General features: G+C 44.4%; 1 protein-coding gene across 4 annotated transcripts in view; it reads left to right on the forward strand.

Moving 5' to 3' along the window:
* Window positions 1-14,967, forward strand: part of Fam13c (family with sequence similarity 13 member C) — a 101,724-nt gene that overhangs the window by 51,970 nt on the left and 34,787 nt on the right. For all 4 annotated transcript variants that reach the window (XM_055598929.1, XM_055598926.1, XM_055598927.1 and 1 more), the window contains one exon: window positions 3,850-3,913. In XM_055598929.1, coding sequence (XP_055454904.1) covers window positions 3,850-3,913 — 64 coding nt within the window. The remainder of the gene's footprint in view (window positions 1-3,849; window positions 3,914-14,967) is intronic.

Genomic DNA, 14,967 nt, shown 5'->3' on the forward strand with positions numbered 1-14,967 from the left:
GGCAGAGTGTTCCAAACTGCTCAACTTGGCCTTCCAGAAATACGAGTTTGGTGGGGACGTGGCAACCGTTTGCCTGTTGGCCATGGCTGGAGGGAGGCAGAACTAAGGGAGAGTCAGCGTGGTGCATTTATCGTTTATAAGGTGACTTCTTGGCAAGAGTATACGTGGTTGGAACAGTGTCTTAAGTGTGATAGGGACAGGGAATTGGACACAGCTGCAATTTCCTTAGTCATCACTGAGCTTTCCCAGCAAGACCCGTTTCTTTTTCCTCCTTACCATGATTTTTAGCATTCTTAAGCCAGGCTCTCTCTCTCTCTCTCTTTTTTTTCCCCCTCTGGGTGATTGGCACGTTCTGGCTGTGAGGGCTTCACCAGTTCTAACAAATCCCAGTCTCTGCCTTTCTTTCCTTTGCTCCTTGACCCTGGCATCTGGTGACTCATAGGTCATTGTATGTATGTATAGGACATTGATGGCTTATTTATTTGTTTGTTTATTTATTAATTTATTATGTCCCCTGTCCTTCCATGAAAATACAGATCCTAGGGCTGGCGTGATGGCTTGCCAGTTGACAGCATTGGCTGCTCTTCCAGAGGACCCAGTTTCATTCCTAGCACCCACATGATGGCTACAACCATCTGTAGCTCTGTTTCTGGGGATCTGATGCTCTCTTCTGGCCTCTTATGGGCATCAGACACATACGTGCTACACAGACACAAATACAGGCAAAATAGCCATACACATAAAAAGTAAAAATAAATCTTAAAAAGAAAAGGAACTACAGATTTGATGAAAGTGGACCTTTTATGCACTGCCTTAATCTGGTCCCTGATCGAGATCACGGTACATAACTGATGGTTAATAAGTACTTGTTGAATGAATAATGAAATTATTCCTATCTTGTCAGTGGGTGTAATAGTGCTAATCTCATGTGGTGCCTTTGAGGATTAAGTGAAGTGATATGATTAAGCCATCTCGCATGTCCAAGTGGACACATGAGGGCTGGTGAAGTCTTGCATTCCTCTTGGTACTTTCTTAAAACTGCTTTGTTTTTGGTAGTTACAGAATGAATTCTGGTTAGCTTCTTGTCTCTTTATGTTGCTTCTCCATTTCCTTCATGACTGACTTTATTTGTTCCTTTCCATTCCCCCTTTATTTTATTTTCCCTTCTTTCTTTTCTTCTCTCCTCTCTCCTTTTCTTTCTTTCTTTCTTTTTTCTTTCTTTCTTTCTTTCTTTCTTTCTTTCTTTCTTTCTTTCTTCCTTCCTTCCTTCCTTTCTCTTTCTTTCTTTCTTTCTTTCTTTCTTTCTTTCTTTCTTTCTTTCTTTCTTTTTTTCTTTCTTTCTTTCTGTTTCCTTTCTCTATCTCTCTTTCTTTCCTTTCTTTCTCTGTTTCTTTCTTTCTTTCTTTCTTTCTTTCTTTCTTTCTTTCTTTCTTTCTTTCTTTCTCTCTCTCTCTCTCTCTCTCTCTCTCTCATCAGGTCCAAGATCCAAACCCAGGACCTTTCACTTGCCATGCAAGGGCTCTGCCAGTGACCTAAAGGCCAACCCCTATGGCTTGTCTGTCATTTGTTTCCTGTCTAGCTAGTTCTAAAGAAGATACTAATAGATACCTCAGAGGATATGGACGTCTGTTCATAAAGGATGCTTACTGTTACTGTCAGCTGTATCAAAACAACACAGGGAGTCTTGAATTGCATAGAACACTGCACTGGAATCATTATATAATTATGATGACTAATAGCATATTTTAATAATAATCAAAGTTTTGTTAGGCTGAAAGACAAGCCAACACCCCTGTCAGATGGCTCACAGCTGCCTGTCGCTCCAGCCCCAGAGCTTGCAACACTCTCTCGTGGCTCCTGCGCACCCTGTCCTCACGTGCACATCCCCATAGACAGACACGTGTACCCGTGAATTAAAATAAATCGTAAAAGCACCGCATTCCTGCTTTCCTTGGTCTACAACGACTATGAAAATATAGTTTAAGAACCATTCTAGATGACAGGGAACTTAGGGCCCATTCAAGGGTCTGAAAAGACAGGTGTTATAATAGATAAATATGTGCATAATGTTTCTTATTAAGGGCCTGTAATTATTATGGCAGTTATTATTAACCTGCTACCATAGCAATAAAAGACACAGACACTTGTTGTATTTAAATAAGCCTTGTTTCACCTGGGGCTGGGAAGATAGATACTCCCCTCTAAACTACCTTGTTACCTCTTAGCCCCACGCCATCTGCTTTGATCATTCCTATCTGGGCGGCTTCCTTTCCAACAGCCCCGTAAATGCTTGCACATGTTTTCCATCTGTGCCGATTCTCTCCATGCCATTCCTCCTCCCAGCCCATGTGGTTTTGTTTTTTGTTTTTGTTTTTTTTTTTTTTTTTTACCTAGCCCATGGCGACTCTCCTTCTTTCTTTCCGACCTGTCTCTCTCCTTCCCGTGATCCCTCTCTCCTCAAAGCCCATGAACTTTGCTCATGCCTACCTTATTCTGCCCTGCTCAGCTATGTAGGCATTTATTCAGCCAATCAGGGATAACCCTGGAGGCAAGGTTACACAGCAGCACTTGGGGTATGATGATAGTTTGCTCGTGAGAGACAGCAAACAAACCTCAGGGAGCAAAATAATTAACAATCAAATACAAAGCGCCATACCGTGCTCTAACAGATGGGATTTTGACAGGTGGCTCGGGACTGGGTGATGTGGCGCAGGTTAACCTGAAAGCCTTCTGCACTCTGTTCACGGTGGCTGCCCATGCTTGACCTGGCGACCGGGAGCCCTGTATGACTATAAGAAGAACATGCTGGTCCTATGCTGGTATTGAAGGCATCCTCAGTGTGCCCTTTCACAGTCTTCGCGTGTAGCTACTGCTTTATATGCCATCAGAAGCCAGTTGTTTGCATGGCTAGCCCAATCTGCATCTGGCACGAAAATCTTACTTATTATTTTGAAGAAATTAAGCCTACTGTGTTGCTCAATGGACCTTTCTGTGTGGGTTATAACATGCCAAACTCATTAACCTTGGTAACCATTCAGAGAATGTTTTATCTTCAATATTCAAGTTGACTCATTGTATTAGCTATAAATGACTATATCCACAAATAAGTTTTTTTTTTAACAAGTCACTTACGGACTAAATTTTAGACTGTATTCCCTTTTCTTCTATTGGACGATATATAATGGCAAAACCCAGCTCTACAATTTAACCCATGCTATACAATGACTATTGCATTTGTTGTGTTAATTAAGTGATAGGACAAAACTTTCAGGAGTGTGCAGTACATACAGTGTGTTTTCAAGTTTGTGTGTATGTGTAGTATGGTGTGTGTTGTGTGTTCTGAGTACAGGTGTCAGGGTGGACATGTGGACGTCACAGGATAACTATGGGTGTGGGTCCATTCCTGCCACTTAAAAAAGAGGTCTCTTTATTGTTAGCCACTGCATGTGCCAAGAAGAGGAGGAGTATGTGAGCTGAGCTGATCATTGTATGACAAGAGCCAGATGTGTGTAGATCTTGGTAAAGCATTCCATTCCAGCCCCAAGATGGCTGGAGGAACAGGGTTTGAAATAGAATAGAAATTGTGTACTCAGGAAACAGTGGTGGCCAGGGTGACTGGGAGTGGGACCAGAGAAATAGCAGAGAGCTCTAGGGCCAGGGAAGCTAGCAGAACTCATATACTCTGTGTGTCCCAGACCTCTGAAGGAGGCTGAATAGTACCTTTGGATGGGTAGGGTACCACTTGGGATTTGCAGCAGGAACATGACCAGATCTGTAGCCACTGGCTTTGAATGTGCATTGTCAAAATGGTTCTTTCAAATAGACATAATTTTCCTTTGTATTTTGTAGAATAGACCAGAGGGCTGCCATTTGGCCAAAGGATGCTTTTGGAACTCAACAAGACTTACAGGAGGTAGGTGGAATCATCATGGGTTATGCAAACATGAGCTAGCCAGTCTCACAGTGCCTGTTCTTTTCGTAGCACCAGAATTTTTTTCCAATTAAAACTTTAAATTCTTTATCTCTTAAGTGAACTTTAAAAAAAAATTCCGGTAATAAAATGTTATTTCTCTAATGTTCTTCCTTGTGTTGGAGCAAAAAGCTTAAAATAGTATTTTCAAGAATGCTCACCACACCTTGGACCTTACCCAAGTCCAGCTGTCATTTCTTTGTACACTTTCCAACTTCACTTTGGGATTATATAACCAGGGCTATGATAATTAACATTTGTAGAACTTTTTCTTAATTGAATCTTATCTGGATTTCCCTTCTCCCATTTCCCACTGGCTAGTGTTTGCAGCCCCAAGCATAAACTGGCCTTACTGCTTATTCACTGAGCATATTAAAACTTGATGGCCCCACCCGAGTTTTCTTTATATGCTTTGAGATATGGGAAGCCATAATTTCCCATCCAAGTAGCATCCCATTACACTGGACAGCACATTAGTTAGCTTGTTCTAGAGTTTCTTTGAAATGTGTAATTGGATTGTAATGTCGGAAATCAGTATAATATAATTAGATCACCTGCTGTTTTGAATGCCTTGGCTTAAGACACTGGTTTGGACGCTCATCTGGTTTCTCTTGCCCTCATTAAATTGGAGCAGTAGGTGGTATGTGGTGTCTGTGAGGAGGATCATAGCAAAGAAAATAAATAGACTTGATATTCAGATGCCTAGGAGAGAAAGAAACAGCTCCAGGAAGACTGATAACTCGGCATTTTGAAGATATGTTTCTCCTCTGCTTCTCAGTTCCCATAAAAGGCATCTAAACATTTAGGTGATTGAATTCTCGTTTCTTGATGATGATGATGATGACGATGACGATGGTAGAATTTGGTAGAGGTTAACAGCTAAACATAAACCAGCTGTCTGGTTAAACCAAGTTAAATGGCCAAATTCACAGGAAATATCTTTAGTATAACACAAATGAGTATGCGGAAGGCTGCGTGTTCAGGCACAGCCTTCAAGTTGCATGTGATTCCTGGTGGAAAGAGTTGAGAGGTGTTTTTGTTTGTTTGTCTGCATTTGAGACAGGGTTTCTCTGTGTAGCCTCGGATGTCCTGGACTTGCTTTGTAGACCAGGCTGGCCTTGAGCTCAGAGAGATCTGCCTGGCTGTTTCCAAGTGCTGGGATTAAAGACATGTGACACCATGGCCAGCTAAGAGTTGAGAGTTTTAAGGAAAGAGGTATGAGTCTTGAGTTGGCACACGTATCTGTCTGTCTGTCTTCCCTTCTGTGAGGGAGCAGAACTATCCTTGTGAAGCTGCAGTGGGGACTGTGTTGATGCTCATGTCTGGAAAGGTGACGTGGGGAGAAGGCACAGCTCTCTAGCTTTCTAAGCTTTGGGTGAAGCTCTGGTTTTTGAGATTGGAAATGACAGGAATATCAAGATAGTGTGAGCAGTTGTTAAAAGCTTTGTTTGAAAACCTGCTTTTCTGGTCTCCTTCACTGTATGGGGTCTGCAGATGGCACGAACTGCGTGTGCAAGGCCTTGCCCTTCTGAGTAGGGACATGTGCCACCTCCAGGCCAAGATGTGGGAACACAGGAATGTATACTCAGAGGGGTTCTGTTCCAGTCCATGTGTGCAGGCTGTGTGTGCAGGCCCACGTGGTATCAGGTCATAAAGACTTTAAGAAGATAAGAGTTACTTCTTGATATCCTTTGAGAATTGGCTGCAGGACCCCACGGTTGGAAAACCCATGGATTACTAACCCTTTATGTAAACTGGTGCGGTATTTATGAGCGACCTGTGCACACCATCCTGTGTACTTCATATCATCTCTAGATTGCTTATTATCTGATATAGGATACTTTCTAATTAACTAATGACACTGCATTGCTAAAAAATACAAATCCTGTGTGTATCAAATACAGACAATTTAAAAATAATTGCTGGCCTGTGGTGGATTGAATTGATGGATGCAGAAACTCAGGAATCTGTAGGACTGTCTTTACTGTTTGACTGAGATGTCTTTCTTCTTCAGAATTGCTTTAATCCTGAGAAAATAGCCCATGAAAGCCGCCTCTGACACTCCCATGTTGGCTGAGACATATTCCCTTTTTTCTGTTAGAAAAAACAGCTGCGTTTTCAATTTAAGTGAAAACCCAGCCTATCAAATTGGGGCTTAGTTTAGGTTCTATTGAATATTTTGAACTATCTGAGATTTTTTTTCTTGTGGCAAAAGGTCAATTATTTCAGGCTTTAATAATGACAGTGTTTTACTGATAAACTATCTGAACATTTGGGACTGGGGAGAGGCTCCATGCTTGGCTAGATCCTGGGATTGGAAACTCATTATGGAGATCCATCTCTGGGCTCCTTTTCCTCTCCTGGCTTTATTTTTTTGTCCAGTCACTCCCTAGTAATGTCTGATTTTTATGTTCACTAATCTTAGTATATGTGATTTTTCTATTACTATATATATACATAGTAATATATATATGTATATATATGTATTATTATAGATATATATGTATATATATATATTTGGTATTTTGAGACAGGGTTTGTCTAGCTCTGGTAGTTCTGGAATTCGCTCTATAGACCAGGCTGGCCTTGAACTCAGAGATCTGCCTGTCTTTGCCTCCTGAGTGCTGGCATTAAAGGCGTGTGCCACCATGCCAAGCTGAGTTTTCTACTATTATGGTGTAATACTTTGCCAGGAGCTTAATGGCTTCACATACCCATTCACTAGCCCATGGTTGTATAAAGCAGCTGGAGTCTCTCTGCTCAGGGTCTCACGAAAGAGAAATTAAGGCATCAGCCTGGCTGAATTCTCCTCTGGAGAAGGAGCCATGCGCACACTCCTTCAGGCTGTTGCTTTAACTGGGTGTCTTGCCACCAGACTGTCATTTCTGCCCTCTTCGCTGGTTGGCAGCTGGACAGAGCATTCAGAGTCTGCCACGCTCTGCTCACATGACTGTGTTCATCTTCAAGCCAGCTATAGCACTTGAAATCTGCCTACGCTTCTAATTTTCTCCAATGATGCCTTCTGCCACCAGCTGGAAGAGACTCCGCTTTTAAAGATCTTACTTTATTTGGCCAGGCACACCCAAATAATGGCTATATCTTCTGCCAGCTGAGTTGGAGCTCAATTATCTCTGGAGGCAAAATCCCTTCAAAGCAGCACATAGATCAGTATTTGAATAACCAAGGTACAGAAACCCTGGGGGGGGGGGGGGCACATCTGTAGGGTCCTGCCTGCCTCCTAGTGGAATTATAGTCTTCTAGAATTACAGAGCCTTATGCTTGAGTCTCAATCAATGACTGGGGCATTTGTCCTTCCTGAACTTTTTGCTATGACCTTGGAGCTTGAAAGGAGCTGGTTGGCTAGACGAGACCCAGATTCCCCCCTTAGACACTGGGAATGCTCTTTGTAGAAGGCAGATAATTGGATATTGGTCTCTGGAAGCACAAGCTCCAAGGTAATTTTCCTCTTGGCCGGACCACTGCAGGATGCCACTGGACGTTTTTTCTGGTTTGGTTTTTGAGCTGAGGTAGCTTGACCTTGCCTGCCTACCAAGGGCTCTTCTTCCTCAGCTGAAGCAGTGAGTGTCCTGTGATTCTTTTAATTTTAGCCACCTTTTGTTGTCAGCGTCAGCAGGGACCCCTTGTGGCCAGCGTTGTCATGGTGTGAGGCCTAGTTCTCATTCCCAGGTGAAAGAGGCAGACAGCAAAGAAACAGGGCTGCTGCTAGGTCTGGTAGAGTCCATCCTTTCCTTCAGAGGCCACTCTCCAGCCTGGCAACTTATTTCTAGGGGAACCGGGTCTGGAGTCCTCACCTTCAAGGGAATCCCAAATGGTGCTGTAAGTGCAGGAACCAGCCATGCTAGCTGGTCACCACCTTTTTTTTTTTTTTTTTTTCTTCTAACACTGGCTTGGAAAAATAGCCAGCTTACCCCATGATTGCTTCCTGCTTGTCAGGTGTCTGCATGTCTTCCACTCAGCTGTGACCCCCTTCACTCCTGTCCCTTGCTCCAGTGTGACACCTCTATCTTTTTCCTTGTTATTCCATTTTGTACGTATTCTTCTCGGGGCTACTAATTCCCTTCCTTTTTTTTTTTTTTTTTTTTTTTTTTGGTGAGAGACCAGAAAGGGATGTTCAGTTCCGTAGCTGTGAGGGGTCACCCCATGCTGTTGTTTTTGCTGCTTAGTGACAGAAGGATAAATGTGGAAACAGTGCAGGTCATGGGCTTTCTTTACAAAGGTAAAAATCTATGAATAGTTCTTTTATTGAATGTAAATATGTATTTACATATTTATGTTATGTGGGTCCCCAAACCAAATTTTTTTTCTGGGAGCTTTGACTGTTGGGATTTTTTCCCCTCTAATGAGTAATTATTTCCGCAGTATTTGTTGAGAAGCAAATACCCTGCCCCAGGACTGTTAGAGAGAGTGGAGCAGGGGCTGAATAGGCAAATGAGCACTGACACCCCAACATCCATGACTCCCACAGGGACGCACATCCACGCCCTAGAGCTCAGCTGTCCTTGTGTCAGCACTCTTTGCATGTTAGGAAGTTACTGTCCTCCTTAGTGCCGTGAGGCTCAAACTTCAGGGCAGAAAGATGCTGTTTTCTTATTTTCTAGCAAAATGTTAGCATTTGGGGAAATAGTGAATGCTTTCTGGTGTGAATGTCACAAGCTCCTCACTTATTTCCTATGACTTCCAGCAGGAGAGTTACTGGTTTCCAATTCAGCAATTGGATATTCAGCAATTATCTAGGAAGTGGGTTAAGGTAGTGTCTTCAGAGATAAGAAAGGGCTGGGACCTGGCACAGATACATGGTTTGTCCAGTGACAGAATGAACCAGGTAATGGGTCAGTGGGCTTCTGTAGTGTCCTCTTCCTACTGAGTTTATTTATTTCTAATGATAGGGTTTATTTTCAGTTACTCGAATGGATCTGTGATGTTTCTGCTGCGTGAGTGCAGTACCTTTGGAAGCCGGAAGGGGCCTCTGCAGTTTTAGGAGGTGCAGCGCTGAGAACTGTACCTGGGTCCTCTGCCAGTACAGCCTATGTACTTAACCACTGGGCCATCTCCTCAGCATACTGAGGGTAGTTTTTGAGAAGCTTTTTCAGACTGCTATAAAATGCAACAGAAATGGCCACAAAAAGTGAGCATATGAGCAACAACACAGAGTCCAACAACCGTGGACTTCATCCCACGGGAGACAACACCTGTAGTAGGCAGAAGGGGTGGGTTTATCATAACATGCCTTCTCCGCAAGTCCCCAGGAAAATGCGCTCTGTAGGCTACACATGTGGTGTGTTCTTTTTAGGGAAGAAAGAGCCTTACCTTGAAAACCTCTGACTCAGAACATGAGACTATGAAACACTATTATTTTCTCTCATATAATTTGCTCGTTTGGTTTAGTAAGGTAAGGACAACAAAACTCTCACCGTGAGATGCCATGTTCTGTGCTTCCCATTCCTGGGCTGAACTCCTTTGGCTAACACAAGTGCCTTTGTGTTACGGGCGCTGTGGCTGTGTCTATCCTATTTTTCAAAAAGTGCTGACAAGGTGCAGTCAAGACTTGGTTACTTTAGTCTGCACTCTGGTGCCTTGACGTGAGTAGCTGCTGCTCAGCTATGGAAGTTCTGTTAGCAAGAAATCGAGGGCTGAGCCTCCTGTGCAGAGGGAAGCTGGACAGGTGTGGCCTGATGCAGAGTGTTCTGGGTTATAAGCATACAGTCCCCAGGGAGACCAGCTACAGGCCAGTGTCTCTAAAGGGAGGAAGAATTTGGGTTTCTTGTTAGAGCAGCAGTTTCTTTTTTTTACCTAAGACCACTGAACAACACAAATATTTACATTATGATTCATAATAGCAACACAGTTAGTTATGAAGTAGCAATGAGCATAATTTTGTGGTTGGGGGGCACCACAACGTGAGGAACTGTATTAAAGGGTCGCAGCATGAGGAAGGTGAAGAATCACTGCCTTAGAGCCATCAACGTTGGCAGAAGCCCCATTGTGTTTGGTGAGAACACTGAGAGTCTCACAGTAGCCTATTGGGAGGTGACCTTGTGATTCTGTGTACCTTGTGTTTTATACTTCCGAGTGTGTGGGGGTCCAGGTCCCATGGGAAGCCCAAGGCTAGAAGACAGTGGGAGTAGCAGAGTGCTAGGGCTTAGAGAAAAGTATTCATCCCTGGGCTTGGTGATGTTAAACAGGCAACCAAATACCATTTAGAGTTGGGGTCAGGGTCCCAGGAGATAGGGCACTATTTCTCAGGCTATAGACCCTGGGCACTTGTATTGAGGTGATCTTCCTCCAGATCTCCTAAATCAGAATAAAGATGATGTGATACTGATAATGTATATATTTTGTAAACCCCCCAGTGGGTTTTAAAATAACCTTGGGGTTTATTAGCCTGAACCCCAGATGGTCATCAAATGAGATACTCAGACTCCCATCCCTCCAAGGATGAAAAATAAAGCTGATAGTTAATAATAGTCATTTTTTTTTTAAAACTGATTGACCCTACCATGCACTGTGCTTATAGCATGACAAGTGAAAATATGGTTCCAGGCTTTAGGGAGCTAGAAAGAATCCCCCATCAAGTAGACCACTGTTGTGATTGTCAAATGACCAGACACAACTTGAAAGAGGTGATGTTCTTTTTAGCTCATGGTTTCAGAAGGTTCGTTCCTTCTTGGTAGAGATGTTCTATTCACATCAGGGCAGTAGGAAGAAGAGGGAGGGGAACTCTTCTGCTTACCCCCACCTTTCAGTGTGCTCTCATAGGAGGATGTCAAATAGGATCGTGGGGCCTGGGAAAGTCAGAGCAAGGAGCAGGTGAATGAAGAGATGCAAAGGGTGGATCTCCTGGGCCTACCAAGTGTATTTGTGGGGTTGGGAGCTTCTACCCATGATCATGCAAACTGAGGGAATTAGAGAGGTAGATAGATGCCTGTGAACTGGCCCATATCTCAGGTTTGCAGCAAGGTTCCTGTTCAGTGTGTTTCACATTACACTGAGAATCTATCTCCATAAGCTTCCCAGGACATAAAGGGATGGGTAGGTATCATAAAACCCCTTCTTAGAAACCAAGTGTGAATGGTTCCTGCTCTCTAATTGCACACTCACAGATGAACGCACCTTAAAATAGTTCTTATCCATCCCACCCATGTAGGCGTTCTCCATCTCAGCCCAACTAAAGTGGGACCTGAGTAATTGCAGAGAGGGGAAAATGAGTATTTTCTAAAACAAGATGCGTATTCTCTGTTGTATGAAAAGAAAGTTAACTTTAGAAAACCGCACCTAGGTTGCACAGACTTCTCTCTGGCTTGCTTCTCACGTGGAGTGGTGGAGAGGCAGGGGTGACTGTCATTCCCAAGAGGGTCCTTATCTGCAGCTCAGTCTCCTTCCTGATTTTAGATGCTCTACTTTAGAGACTTTGGAAGTAACCTGGAAAAGCATCAGCAGGCTGACCAGAGCTATTGCCCAGGGACACCATGCTCTTGCAGGACCTCAAAGTCATGTAGGAGAAGGGCTGGATAGAGGTAGCTTGCCAACGCTTCTTTGTTTTTCTGTAGAAGGGAAAAATATGTCTTTGTGTGAAAGGTCACTAAGTCAGGTGTGACTGATTAATGACTGATTAACCCTCTCCTTGGGCTTGCCATTGCCTTCCAGCAGGGACTTTGGGAAACAATGTCTGGTGTTATTCGTTGGCTTGTGAACCATTTCCTCGCCAGACTGGAAGCTCAAGGAAGAAGAAGCTGCTGTCAAACTCTTAGCCTCTATGCAAGTCTAACTCTTGTCTGAGCATTCAAGCATCAGGGTGGCCAGCACATCTGCACAGACCCTACTAGTGCAGTGAAGTACCCCCAGGCCTTCTCGGGACAGTTCTACAGTGCTTCATCCTGACTGGATAAGCTAAACATCTCCCATCATTCCCTGGGTGAACATGTATGTGATAATGGCATCAGCTTTTCAGAGTTACATCTCTGCTCTGTTACTCTGGGGTCCTAGGTTATTGGGTGATGTATTTTATACAGCCCCATCCCACACAACGTGTCCATGTGAGGAGGACTCTACTGAGGAGGACCATGGGGCTGAGTGAGATGGTACACGCTGAGACCATTCTCTTCTACTTTCTTTTCTTTGGTCCCCAGTGGTTGTCTTCCTTTCTGCTTGGAGGCTTCCCTCTATTGCTGATCTTCATCTCCTCTGCCTTGTTCCATTTTCTAGTCCTTCTCATCCCCAGTCCTTTACACTCAGTTTTATCCAGCGTCTCAGAGAGGAACAACGCAGCCATGCAAGGAGATCTCCTCAGTCACTCAGTGTTGTTCCACTGAGCACACACGAGGGAGAAGGTGGCACAAGGAGACACAGAAGAAAAACTGCTTGGTACTCTCAGCTGTTTCCAGGTCATGGCATCCAGTCATGCCCCTAGATAGGGTCCAGAAGCTTTTGAATCTGACGTACCCTGTGGACAGATGCTCCTTGCTGCCCATGTAGATTGAGTCCTTGGTTCTGCACCAGACCCGAGTCTAGATAGCCACTCGTGCCAGGTTCTATACCTCCATCCTCAGTATATGTGCATGCTTGATCTTCTCTGCAGTCAAATTAGAAAGGGGACTCCAAAGTCATTTAGAGAGTCAGGTTCCTGGTAGGCAGGCACAGAGGTGAAACCCTGGGAGATGGAGCGCTGAGTCACGAATGGTGCATCCTGTGGCCTGTCCAGGTGGCCAGACCTCTTCCCTACAGCTGGTGTTTGGGGACATCCACCCTGACCACAGAGACCAGTCCTGGAGTGATGGACACCCACTGGGGCTCACACAAAGGGCTTTTCTCAACCTTCCATCAAGTCACCTGGCCGCAAGCCCTCACCTCAGGGGCCAGAACTCATTATTGTTGTTTTTGCTGCTTTTTACAGATGAAATTAAAAAAAAAAAAAAAGTCAAGGTTTGGAATAGCCAGGATACTTGCCCACAGAGAGGCAAGTTACAGAGCACAGTAGACATTCCCCGTGGTGCTGTGGGATCTTGAAAGCCATCTCTTGCTTTGCAAACTACACAGGAACATATGGGAGTTTGAGCCAGGCTACTGGCACTACATTAAAGAAAATAAGGCTGAGAATGTGTCTTTGTTAGAAGCTTGCCTAGTGTGCAAGGAGCCTTGGGGTCTGTTCCTCCACTGCCTAAACCAGGCAGAGTGATATACATCCATACTCCCACAGCTCAGGAGGTAGTCAGGAGGAACAGAAATTCAAGATTATCCAAGATGAAAGAGTTCCAGGCCAGCCTGGGCTCCGTGAGACCCTGCCACTAATGAAAGAAATGGAAACGTCCACCTTCTTTTACCTATCATCCCTTAAAAATTCATTGTAAAATACGTTCAATATGAAACATACATCATCTTAAATTAAGCTCCTCTACGTATACAGTTCAGCAATACTAGGTTCATTAGCATTGCGGAGTATCCTTCACACCTGCGTCTCTCTTCATCACACAGAACTGAAATTCTGAACCCATGAGACAACCCCCCTCCCTTCCCCACCCAGCTCTGGGGAACCACTGCTCTACTTCCCATCTTTACAGCTTTCCTACTGTCTTATATAAGTGGAATTTCACAGGGTTTATCCTTCTGTGACGGGTTACTTTCACTGTGTGGTAGTCTATGTCAGTCAGTGTCTTCCCCCTGAGTTTTCAGCAATGTTCTTTATAAGTTCATCCATATTTTGTGTATCCGTTTATCTGTCTGTGGACACTTGGGTTCTAACACCTCGTGTTAATTTGAGGGGTGCCATTACAAATTACCAAACTGGGTAGCTTAAATAGCAAAGAAAAAAAAATTATCTTCTCAGAACCTGGAGGCTGTTAAGTCCAGAGTCAAAGTGCCAGCTGCCTTAGTTTCTCTTGAGGTCCCACTCTTTGGCTTGTAGATGGTTGCATTCCAATGGACCCTCTTAGAGTCTTCCATATATGAATATCCCTCTTTGACTCTTTCAAGGATATCAGTCTTACTGGGTTGGGTTCTGATCGTTACGGTCTCTTTCAACTTTGCTTACATCTTTCCCGTCTTTAAGCATAGTCATATTGAGACTAGCGATTCAATAGAGGAACTTTGAAGACAAAATGCAGCCAGTAACGCTGCCAAGCTCCCGGAATGCTGTAGAGGGGGGTGTGCACACAACTGGCCAAGCCTTCATGTGCAGTGCTTTTTGGTACACCCCTGACAGTGAAGTTGTGTTATACGGCATTTTGTATTCTTAGGGATAGTCAGGGCTCACCAAGCTATTTCCTGCACTGGCCCCACCATGTGACAGTCCCATGGCATTGGCTAACTCTTTAGTGCAACCTTGTGCTTTTGAAGCAACCACTCTGATTTCCTGGTGGGAAGTTTCCTTGAAATCATCCTTGGTGTCCGCCAACTGATTGGCGTCCACCAACTGATTGGTTATTAATAACTAGATCCTTGTCCCTTTGCTCTTTCTGCTTCTCCTCTCGGCCCCCTCGATCTCTTGGCTGCTGGAGACATGTCCCAGAAGGGAGAAGAGGGCCATGGAAGTCCTCTACTCTCAGGCCATGTTGCTTTGTCTAAGTGGTGGCGGTTAGGAATCAACTCTGAGGGCAGACAGTGTTCAGGTCAGCTCATGAGCAGATCTGTGCCTGGTGGAGGAGGGGCCTGGGCTGCTGAGGTGCCCACTGACTTCCAAATATCTGAGAAAGTTTCAGACATCCCTCAGGGAGCATCACATGAAAACACCAGTGTAGTATCAGCCCAGCAGATGAAGGCACGGGGCGGGAGGAGTTGGTAAAGATAGAATGGAAAGAGTGGTGTGGGAGGAGATACTGGGGTAGGTGTGCATATGAGTGTGTGTGTGTGTGTGTGTGTGTGTGTGTGTGTGTGTGTGTGTAGCAGGGGTGTGAAATACAGGCAGCGTGGGAAGGAATGGGGGTGCGGTGTGAGGGGATTGGACATACATGGAGGAGAGGAGAATGTGAGGCAGCCAGAAGAAG

Source organism: Psammomys obesus, unplaced genomic scaffold, assembly GCF_907164565.1.
Source record: "Psammomys obesus unplaced genomic scaffold, mPsaObe1.curated_primary_1811, whole genome shotgun sequence".
In the NCBI taxonomy this organism is placed as follows: Eukaryota; Metazoa; Chordata; class Mammalia; order Rodentia; family Muridae; genus Psammomys; species Psammomys obesus.